The 11,822-nt window shown below is 39.8% G+C and overlaps 1 protein-coding gene across 1 annotated transcript; it reads right to left on the bottom strand.

Annotated features, from left to right (window-relative positions):
- Positions 1–706: 706 nt before the first annotated feature.
- On the bottom strand, positions 707–10,858 carry LOC141791404 (uncharacterized). Its single transcript, XM_074671839.1, has 2 exons — positions 10,604–10,858; positions 707–2,310 (listed from the first exon to the last, which is right to left on the bottom strand). The coding sequence occupies exon 2, from the start codon at positions 2,294–2,296 to the stop codon at positions 1,115–1,117; it is 1,182 nt and encodes a 393-aa protein (XP_074527940.1). The 5' UTR covers positions 2,297–2,310; positions 10,604–10,858; the 3' UTR covers positions 707–1,114.
- Between the last annotated feature and the right edge of the window lie 964 nt (positions 10,859–11,822).

Raw genomic sequence — 11,822 nt, 5'->3', positions numbered from 1 at the left:
TTAATACAATCAGTGTTTGATTATGGGAGTGTTGTTTATGCAATAGCAGCAAGCAGCAATACAAAGAAATACAAAGAAATTCCAATATCAGGCATTACGGTTATGCACAGGAGCACTAAAAACAACTCCAACAGCATGTCTACAAGAAGAAATTGGAGAGATGCCACTAGAAATGACAAGTACACATTTATCAGTGATATGTTGGGTTAAGTTACAGCCATGATCTGGATCATCCAGTGCAGGATGTTTTAAAACCATGTAGGAAAACCAATGTGGATCTCAAACTGTTAGAAAAGAAAAATAAGTACAGAACATATCAATTCAACTCAGCCATTGTACGGGAATATAATTTTTTTTTTCAGTCAGCCGTGAAGAAAAATGCAGACCGATATCAGATTTTTTCGGTGGGAGTCTGTTTATTTGTGTTTTTGTTCAAGTAAAATATGGCCCCATCTGAGTGCAGAGGAAAACGGCAGACGAGCAGGGAGGGGGTGTTTGGTGCGAGCGCTCTGGGCTTCTGCTGCACAAAAACACTGCTGTAGGGGTAATTTCTGCCCTAAACCTTGTGATAGGACCCAACTTGTTCCATCACAGAGTATCACTTTAGGGATTTTAAAGTTGCAGGACTGTCCCTTCAACCTTGCATGGAGATTGGCCATCTTAAGAGAAGGCCAAACTTTAATGAAAATAAATTGTTTTCTTATAAAAAAAAAAGGCAAACCCCCTGAAACCTTTGCAGCTCCCTTTTATTGCCCTCCTTTCTCTTTCTCAGAAAATGTTTTTGCCTCTTAATGTAAAATAAAGGACTCTTGTCTAATGTAAGCTCGGACTCTAAAAACCTAACCCCTAAAACCACCACCACCAAGGGTACACTAAACTGTCTTAAAAATAAATACATTTATATGTATCATATCTGCAGACACAAATTTATCTTAATTTATACTTTTCACATAGTTTATATAACACATATTTCATAACTGAACACAAAGAGAATCTGTTTCACTCAGAGCAGTTGAGGAAGTCTTCTCCCAACTGTGGGTTGCAATGTAAAGCTCCAAATTCAGCTTAAGGGAAATACAACACCCCACCTTAACAGCTGAGCAGTGCCTTTCCATTAGGAATTATTATGTGTTATCATGTTTACTTTGTTATTTAATTCTTTTTCACATTTAGAGTTGGTGAAATGTTTTTCTTTTGAGTGAGCAACCATATGTGCAATCAGATATTTTTTATGGTTAAATCCTTTCCCACATTCAGAGCAGCTGAAAGGTTTTTCTTTTGAGTGAATAACCATATGTGCTGTCAGACTTCTTTTTTGCTTAAATCCTTTTCCACATACAGAGCAGATGAAAGCTTTCTCTTTAGAGTGAACAAACATGTGTCTTTTCAGTATGCCAAGATGGTTAAATCTTTTCCAACACACAGCGCAGCAGAAAGGTTTTTCTTGAGTGTGAGTTAACATATGTGAAGTCAGATTTCCATTAGTGGGAAATCTTTTCCCACACTCAAAGCAACTAAAAGGTTTTTCTCTTGAGTGAACAAACATATGTCTCGTCAAATTTACTTTGTGTTTAAATGTTTTTCCACATTCGGAGCAGCTGAAAGGTTTTTCTTTTGTGTGAACAAACATATGTGAAGTCAGATTTCCTTTGTGGTGAAATCTTATCCCACATTCAGAGCAGCTGAAAGGTTTTTCTTCAGTGTGAACAAACATATGTCTTGTCAGATTTTTTTTGTATTTAAAACACTTATCACATTCAGAGCAGCTGAAAATTCTCTCTTCTGTCAGAGAAACCATGTGATCGGTTTCTCCAGGTTCAGGATAAGTGTGTGACTTTACATGTTGTGCTCTTTTGTTTGCAGCAGGATTTAATCTTGTTAGACAGTCTTCGGTCTCTTTCCAGTCATTTTCTCCATCTTCAGACTCTGATTCAGAATCTGAGGAGGCTTCGATCTTAACCTCAATCTCTGCTTGAAAATCTCTGTCTGGATCTGAGTTTCTTGCTGGTTCTGCTCTTCCACAGTCCTCTTCAGCTGCTTTTTCCACGTGGTCAGTTAGTCTCCAATGAAGCAGTGAGGACTCGGGTTCCTCTTCCTCATTTTCACTCTTCACAATGACTGTAGTAAACGGGACCTTGGTATCATCCTCCTCCAGCCCTTGAAGCTGCTCTCCTTCCTGACTGATCCACACTTCCTCCTGTTCCTCTTTAATGAGTGGAGACTCATTATCCTCCTGGTCTGGATGGGGGCTCCTCTCCTGCTGCTCAGGGGGAAGCTCCTCTTTTTTCATCATCATTAGTAGCTGAACATCTGCAGGACACAGTGAACAAACATTAATGAGACATTAAATCATCTTCCTGATGGAAAAGCAAATCTCAAAGAAGTACTGAAGGTGGAGTTCACCTGTTTACACACACCTGTTAACCAAAGATATGGAAATATATATTCTAAGTGACAGAGGACTCTCTCCCAGGGGTCTAACTTTGGATGGATCCAGAAGTACAAAAATGTTTATACAAGCTTCAGTTACAAGACAAAATTAAAAAGTCACAGTGCAAACATGATAAACCACATCACCATCTCTTTGCTATCACAGTCTCAGACAACAAGACAGCGCTTCAGCATCGTTCATCATGAGAAAAAATATCACACATTTTTATCTTGAAATTTGAATCCTACTTATTTATTTCCTGTTTTTATCTATTGTGCAGTGCTTTTGTAACCTTGTTGTTTTTTAATGTGCTATATAAATACAATTGATTGGATCAGATTTTTACTAACTTTACTGACAGTGTCTCTCCATTAGCTTGATGCTACAGTATTTACACTGTTGTTTTGGCTATTACTGATAAGCTAATGAAGCAAAGCTCTAGAATTTAACATTTATGTTAAGCCCGAGCCCTGTGGACAACAGCTAACAGTGATGTACAATCACCAAAGAACAAAACTAGAACAAAATAGGTCAATGAACCCCCATCAAAGAGACATGATGGACAACGCAGCTAGGAGCTATCGTACGCTAACATTAGGCTACACCTGCTGCTGTTCTACATCACTTTGGACAAGATCTTTGCCAAATGTCGTAGAACTGTAGGATTGTTACAAAGACAGACATATAGCGTGACCTATTAATAACTGAATAAATTATTTTATATTAATGAAGAAAACAAGTTTAATTGTTCACTGAACATCTGACTCACACCCTTTCTGTGCACACCAACACAAGGACACACACACAAGAACAAGGATGATTCCCTTTCAAATATGAAAGGATACGATGCCCAGCACCTGGCAATCAGTATCAGTACTAAACAGTACCAATTTTTGATACTTTGTCCGTGTTAAAGTAAGAATAAATATATTTATTCTAATAATACAATCTCAAAGTTTCTTCAATTTAACATTTATTTCTCAATATGTAAACTTGCAATGCTGTGTTCATGTCCAGCATGGAAAATCACCAACTCTGCCACTCCCTCGCAGTCACAAGGATGCGTTTAAGTACCTAAACATAGTATCGTTTGATTTTAGGCCCATCGAAAGTTGGTTCTACAAACAGAATACCATATTTTCTGCACTATAAGGCGCACCTAAAAACCTTCAATTTTCTCAAAAGCCGACAGTGCGCCTCATAATTCGATGTGCCTTATAAATGGATCAATATTGATTAATCATGGCTACCATGTTCAGGGGGCGTCGCCGAAGTAACAGCGGTAAGACCTGGTTAAGAGGAATTCTGCCAAGTGCTAATTTTAGCTCGCAAGCTGGCCCAGGCTTCTTCTCTTGTTATTTGTTAGAGCAATACAGTGCCCCCCAAAGGTCTGGCATGTTAAGTGATCTCTGGAAACTGTGTTTGTGGACGGCAGAAATGGCTTCCTCTTTACAGCGCACGGCACAGAAAATAGTTGGACAGGAAAATGTGTGGCTCTGTGTGGATGTAGCCTGAGTTTGACTGACTTATCTGACTGTTTTGTTGACATTCCCTTTAGCGCAGCTCTATCTGGAGGATGCATAACACAACCCCAGCCACTACTGTAGCTCATAGGCGCAAATCCCGGGGGGGGATGCAGGGGTCATGTCCCCACTTCCATAAAGTTGCCCCCCCCCCCCCCCCCCAAAAAAAAAAAAAAAAAAAATCCGTTGTAATTAATTTTCTAATAGTATAGTAATGTTTTTCTAATGGTATAATACAAGTCACGCTACTTAAAACACACTGTTTGACGATTTTAAATACTGAAAGATCACCCCCACCCCCCGCGTGATCCTCGCAGTGGTTTGATCCAATCTCTTTGTAACTGGCTGCCCTTTCTGCAACGTCGTTAGTATATTATTTTTGATTGTGTTTTCCGTCATAGAGCCTTTTTTTTGTTTCCGACCAGAAGGTGTGCTATCAGGAAGTACTTAAGCGACGCACTCCTGTGTTGTTGTTCGAGCTTCTTCCTTGGAACAGCACAGCATGGTACGTCACGGTGTCTCCCGTTTGCTTTCATTCATTCATTCATTCTTTCGTTCTTTGAAGTTTGGCCGGTTGTTTATTATTTGTTTCCTTTGGTAGCATGTATACGCTCCCACCAGAGATTATCCAGGTTGCCTCAGAGTTATTAGCACCCCTGGTCGGCAGAGTGAGATACGTGTGTTGTTTTGTTTTTGTATTGTAATATGGTCAATAATGTTGTGATGCTTTTGGACAAGTAATGCAAAGTGCATTTTAACTATAGCTGAATTTCTAACAGACTTTGTGTGTGTTTCAAGTAAATGAATTTGTGCAACAAAGTATATATATTTTTGTAAATGAGCGATTTTTAAAGTTGTAATGAACATCTCTTGTTGTATTCATCCAGTTTCACGGTGCCGATTAAATAAAGGAAAGTGCACCTGTCGAGTTCGTCTGTTTGTTCGAGTGGCCGGGGGCCAGCTACAGTGAAACTCACCACTCCTTCTTCAGACCACGACGCTCGTGCCCGCGCGTTCTCGCGGCCACTGACGGCGTAAGATTCAGCGACGCAGGCAGCAGTGGGAGACGTTTGGAAGCAGAGGTTCAGCACAAACACACACGCACTTATAAATAAAGTTTGGCAATACAGACTTTAATTGCCTTGAAGCTGTGCGTTTTTTGGTACATGTGTGGATTTTATGTGGACTTCGAATCATCTTTTAAACATATGTATAGCCTTAAATATGTGTTACACAGTGTGAAGTGTGCAATTTAAAGAAAGAAAAAAAATCAATGCAAACATAAAGGCTGAATTTAGGGCAACTCTAAGGGTGAAACTGTTGTCCTGGTTTCAAGTTGTCGATATTTGTGTTTATGGGGCTGTTCTGTTTATTAACTTGGTGTGCCTAATAAGTATTGATGTCTGATGTGGGTGGTAACGCAGCCTATAAATTAGGATTAAAGAGCCATTCTTCTCAATTTTGAGATCTGACACAAACACTCCAAGATCTGAAAGTAAAACAGATACACCTTTAACACAATGCCATCAGTTGTAAACGAAGCGACAAAATCTCCAGAGACAAGACCCACTAGGTCCAGTTCACGTGAGCGAACTCTGACAGACAAGGGCAAAGAGTTGCAGGGAAATCAAGCCAAGAAAAATGAAAAGGCTTTCAACAAGGCTTATGAATTATGGAAAACAGCAGCAAAGGAAGTAAGATCCAAGCTAAAGACGTGCTGCTCATCTGAGGACCTGGAAGAAACCAAATGTGTCATACAGTCCACTCACTCCACAGTCTCTGAATGTTATGAGTGGTTTTTGCGCAACCTCATTAAATCTCCAGAGATTACAAAGAAGATGGATGCATGCATTGCTATAACCAAAGATGTGCTGGAGCTCATCAACAAGCGACAGGAGAGCACGGACACAACATTCAACGATCGACTGGAAAAAGAAAGGTTGAGGATGGTGTTAAACAAGGAGGAGTATGGTTCCATCTTTGGCAGAACAAAAAACGAAACTGTAATGTCAGAGTCACCACAAGAATTGGGTGAGGTTTTGAGCACCACTTCCAGATCTCGCTGCCAAGCTACAGCAAGGAAAGTCCCTGCAAGTATTACATGCTCAACAAGTCAAACTTGATAAACTGAAGAGTGAATGGAAACTAAGAGAAACACAAATGTTGGTAGAGTTCAAACAGAAGGAGGCTGAGGCAAAGTTGAAAATGGAAGAGGAAGAAACAAAACTGCAACAGTTGCAAATGGATAATGAAGTCAAAATAGCAGAAGCTCGGGTAAAGGTTTATAACAGCTATGATGTACTTGAGGGATGCGAAGAGGAATCTGAATCCAAGTTTCTGCATAACAGTCAAAACACAGAGTATAAATGTGTTCATAATCCCCAAGCCACACCTTTTCGGCCTGGTCTTGTATTGTCTGACCCACTGAAAGTTCAAGAGGAAGCCAGTCTTGTACAAGCAATTACGAGTTCACTCACCTCCAGCCGGCTTCCAGTCCCAGAGCCAACAATATTTACTGGTGAGCCGTTGAAGTTTATTGATTGGAAGATCTCCTTCATGGCCCTTATTGGAGAAAAGCCCCTCCCCATCAGTGAAAAGATGTTTGAGTGAGGTACGTGTGTTGTTTTGTTTTTGTATTGTAATATGGTCAATAATGTTGTGATGCTTTTTGACGAGTAATGCAAAGTGCATTTTAACTATAGCTGAATTTCTAACAGACTTTGTGTGTGTGTTTCAAGTAAATGAATTTGTGCAACAAAGTATTTTTTAGTATTATTTTTGTAATTGAGCGATTTTTTTTAAGTTGTAATGAACGTCTCTTGTTCTATTTATCCAGTTTCACGGTGCCGATTAAATAAAGGAAAGTGCACCTGTCGAGTTCGTCTGCTTTGTTCGAGTGGCCGGGAGCCAGCTACACTCTTTATCCTGGCACGGATGCTGCACACACACATGCACACAAATACAGACGCACAGGCAGAGCTGCGGATCGCGGTTCAGTAAGTAGCTTCCATTGAAATACTGAACAGTTATAACTTCACTTGTTCAACAGACACACAGAGAAAATGAAAAGCAAAAGTCAGCTCCTTTGTCCGTAGTCTGACAGGATGCTTTGAATAAACACAAGACGCTGGTTAAGCTTTCCGCCTGATGTGGTGCACACACAGACACAGACTACAGAACGCCAAGGATTGTGATTATGTGCATTAAAAGACTAAACAATTTATAAGTTAATTATCACCCTGTTTGCTGCTGGCTGGCCAACAGCCTCTCCTTTATGATGCAAAAAAGGCTGTGACAGATAAGACAGACAGGTGACATGCTGACATCCTCATCCTCTCATTTATGACACAATATTAAACTATTTAAGATGCCTTCCATGTCTACCATACTTACTGTTATTGATCCAACTCAGAGGATACATTTGTGAACATGGATGGCTCTTCAGTTCCAGTGAAGAATAATTTATTTTGTCTATCTACCTAGTTTCACTTTATTATTTAGATGTGTAAAGGTCTGTGTATTTTTAAGTTTTGTAGCAGTCATTTGCACTTATTGATTTAAATCCGTAAAGTACTGTGTATTTTTAAGTTTTGTATCATATTCAGATTTTATTTTTGTTGACAGTTTGATAAAAACATAGTTATTCACTGAAGTGTTTCTTCTGGTTTTAGCACTTGTATTGAGCTTTAAGTTCTTGTAAAGCTGCTGTATTTGTGATCAGACCTGGGGCCTGTACTACGAAGCTGGATTAAGTCATCCAGGATCACTCTGTGACAACTCGCTGAACTTCACCAGATCTCCGTTATCCAGATCTGCTGTACTACGAAGCTCGTTATCAACTCGATAAGTGAATCCAGCTGGGAGCTGGGATCTGTGCGCGCCCACACAAAATGGGCGTGGTTAGCGGACCCGGAGCATTTTCCACAATGGAGTAGGGAGTAGCCTACTTTACAGCGGAGGAGCAGCAAATAATCCTGCAAAAATACGAGGAGTACCGCAGTATAATCCGGAGGGATTGCTGCAAAAAATCACCGACTCTGTGAAGGCGTAAATTTCCAAAATGCTGATATTAATAGACCTATCTCATCATGTGACTACACGGGCAGTCAGGTCCTTATTCATTCATGTTGTCAGTCAGTGTATGTGTGATCAGCATCATATCTGACCTCATAATTAGAAAGAGTCCACTTTACTACAAATCCCAAGGAAAACGCTCATTATAGGCAGTTTGTATTGCAAATGCAATAGCAGTGGGGAAAATAGGACGTGGGAGCAAATAAAAAATAAATATAAAAACATCCTTCAAAGTGGTCAGTATGAAAGATTCCATTTGCACACATTTCTACTGTTCCCTGACAATGTCTCAGTTATGATGATCAGTAAGATATTGTTTGTTCACAGCCCATAACAAAAAATGTTGGGCCAAAAAGACAGGGGGCGGTCCCGCGCCAGAAGACTTCACTCAGGCTAAGCAAATTGGTGACTGAGCAGTCTTTCATGCCCGCCCGAGAGAACTGATTGGTCAGCGGGCGGTCTGTCACACCCCGTGAGCTCTTATCCTGGAACTAAACCTGCTCCGGACCAGGTTTGGCGTTCAGCATCAGTTACCAGGGCAACGTGTCTGGATAAAAAGAGATCCACATTCGTAGTATGGAAAACCCGAAACTTATCCTGGAAGTTATCTCTCTGAGAGCTAATCCAGCTTCATAGTACAGACCCCTGTGCTCATGGTGAGGAAAGAAATTCTGTTTGGTCACAACTGGTGCAATTGAAACCTATCACCCAACACCACTTGGAATTGCCAGTTGAGTATAAACAAACCTACAGACAGGCCCCTGCTGTAGCTTCTATTCTATGTGCCTTATAATGCGATGCACCCTATATATGAAAACAGTTTTCAAATAGGCCATTCATTGAAGGTGCGCCTTATACTCCGAAGCGCCTTATAGTGCAGAAAATACATAGAGACTTAACCTGTAAAATGTTTTTTATCAACTGTACTGGCAACCAATCCAATACCACATCAACTATAAGATTCTCCTCCTCATCTTCAAGGCTTTTAATAACCTCACACCTCCATACCTCTCTGATCTCCTTCACACTAGGGCTGCACGATTATCGCAATCGCAATCGCAATATCAGCACATGCAATTACGTAATCGCAACAGAGGATATCGCAATCGCAATCGCAATGTCAGCACATGCAATTCAGATTTTTCTCCATGATAACCAAGCAAGTCTGTAGACTCATCATGACACAACTTTTTTTATTAAATCGCAAGCACAATCGCAATCGCAATATTGTCCACCTAATCGCAAATCGCACCTTTTCCCCAAATCGTGCAGCACTACTTCACACCCACAGACCCTCCAGGACTCTCCAGGATCTTCTTCCTCCAAGCTCCTTGCTACACCTTCTGCCCGCATATCTTCAATGGGGTCCTGAGCTTTCAGCCATGCTGCCCTCTTCTCTGGAACTCTTTCCCTCAAACCACCCAGGACATCACCTGTCTCTCCACTTTCAAATCCCAGTTTAAAACTTATTTGTTTCAAACAACTTATTCTGAAAGACGTCCACAAATAAAATGTATTGTTATTATTTATTACTTAAAGTACCTAATTTGGTACCCATCCCTACACAAGAAATTCTTTATATTTTTGTGTTTGTGTGCTGTGTTTGTTTAATGTAACTATTTCAGGCACATCTCATGTAATCTGCTGACATGTGTGTTATACTTAAAGTAGGTTATTTTACTAAGGCCTCGTTTACACAACGTTTCATCCAGAACGCTGAAGCGCAGTGAAAAACATCTGCATTTACACCGTAGACTGTGTATGAACAAAGGTCTGCCTGTCTTTAAGAATAAATGTATAAACCCACCTTGATCTTCCCAAATATTCATAACTTTGCACATACAGAACATGCACTTTAAAGAATACATTCAGATTTTGTATATTCATATTTCTTTCAGTTTGGTGGATTAGCTGTTTTGACTACTAGGAGCGTATTGGGAAAATATCAATTATTTCAATCTAAATCTTGTTCAATAATAGTTATTGCTGCTAGAATGTGCTGCATTATGACATGCAGGATGTGTGAGAAGTGGTGAAGTGCTGTACTAATTCGATCAGCACTGTTTGAAGACCTTTTACACTCAGGCACTCAGCACATCCCAGGTGATCTTAGTTAAGTCCGTAAGTGCTCAGGTCTCAGGGTTTAGGGACTTCTACTCTGTCGTAGAAGGAAAATACAAGCCGCCATCTTTGTGTGTAGTACCGCAGTTAGCCTGCTAGCATGGAGGATATTCGGCCTGTGCTGGTTTTGGTCGTGATTCATTACACTGCAGATGGATTTGTTGACACAAGAGAGGAGACAAGCGCGACTGGCAAAGCTTTCACCGGACGAAGCCGTTTCAAAAAGCCTGAATCAGTTTCGACCTGAATTTCTGCTTCGGATTGAGAATGAACCCTTTGACTTGAGGCTGGAAGCATCCTTCTCACACAGCTTTAAAAAAGAAATGAATACTCTGATGAGGATGTGTTGACACACACCCACATTAAATCGTATTCATTCAGAGCTTACGTCTATGATTTTTAGCTGCTGGCTCGACTCCCCGAAACATTATCACACACACTTTCAGAAACCAACCTGCTCGGCGCAGCTTTATCTCAGGAACAAAAATCAAATCCAGTCGTTTTCTTTGGCTGGAGCTCCTCTTCGTATGCAGACGGTGTTCTTTGTTCTCTCTATGCAAACCGCAGTGAGCAGCCGCTGCTCGAACAAATCTCTAAGATCCTTGAATCTTAAATTTCCTCACATCCAAGAGTACATGAGGAAAAGAAAACTAAACGCTGGTGTGTTTCACTGGGTTGTTGTCTGACAGGGAGCCTCCCCGAGACTCTTGGGAAAGGTTAACTTCTTCTGTGGGGTTATACGTAGTTCGTATCCGTGATCGCCGCATTACTGCCACCTAGGGGATGATATCTGTTTAACCCCCTATGCTACCCATAGTGATGCCAGTTAAAATGTTTTGGGTTTTCTTAGAAGAAAAAAATAAAAAATAAAATTATATATAAATATATATATATATATATATATATATATATATATATATATATATATATATATATATATATATATATATATATATATATATATATATATATATATGGGTTTGTTGCCACTGTACTGACCATAATGGTCAGTAATAAAAAAAGAGTTATTTATTTATATGTTAACACATTTTTTTTTTCATAAACCCTTGAAAAACACTTTATGGCCTTCGCAGTTTATGATGCATGCCATAAAAAAAACAAAAAAACAAACAAACAAAAAAAAACGAAAAATGTTAAAAATAACTCGTTTTTAAAAAAAATAAAATTTCATGTCTTAATTTTGCCTGCAGGCAACACTGCACCATTAAGGAACAGCCCATTGAAATGAATGGGTCAAGAAAGTCTAAACATATTTTCTCCAATTTTATATGAACTATTTAACAAAAGACTTCACTTTTGTGGCTTTCAGGAGACTGAATTTTGGTTTTTGTTCTAAGAATCTTTTTGTAATAAATCCTTCAAGCTTACACAAGTCATGCGCCTGGGTCCTTGTAGATAAGCCGTGTCACATAGCATAGCCCATCAAAACATCTCTTTTACTAACATAAAACACACCATAAAAATCACCAGATACATGGTCTGCACCATGGAGCACAATCCCAATACACAGCACGATCTTACATGCCCTGCTCACTCTAGAGCTGTCACAACAAAAAAAAAAAAATTAATTGGTACTAATTATACAATTTTTTTTTTACAAAGTTACATCCAGATGCACCCCCAGTAACAATGAATGGGACGTTCCCCAGCTC

Source organism: Halichoeres trimaculatus, unplaced genomic scaffold (assembly GCF_033239565.1).
Source record: "Halichoeres trimaculatus isolate MK-OKI-2021-1 unplaced genomic scaffold, fHalTri1.1 fHalTri1_scaffold_6, whole genome shotgun sequence".
Taxonomy (NCBI): domain Eukaryota; kingdom Metazoa; phylum Chordata; class Actinopteri; order Labriformes; family Labridae; genus Halichoeres; species Halichoeres trimaculatus.
The sequence above is the reverse complement of the archived record's forward strand: the minus strand, read 5'-3'. Positions and strand labels throughout refer to the sequence as shown.

Excerpts from the sequence above, each read along its gene's own strand:
- LOC141791404 (XM_074671839.1), bottom strand. The coding sequence starts at position 2,296 with ATGATGATGAAAAAAGAGGAGCTTCCCCCTGAGCAGCAGGAGAGGAGC.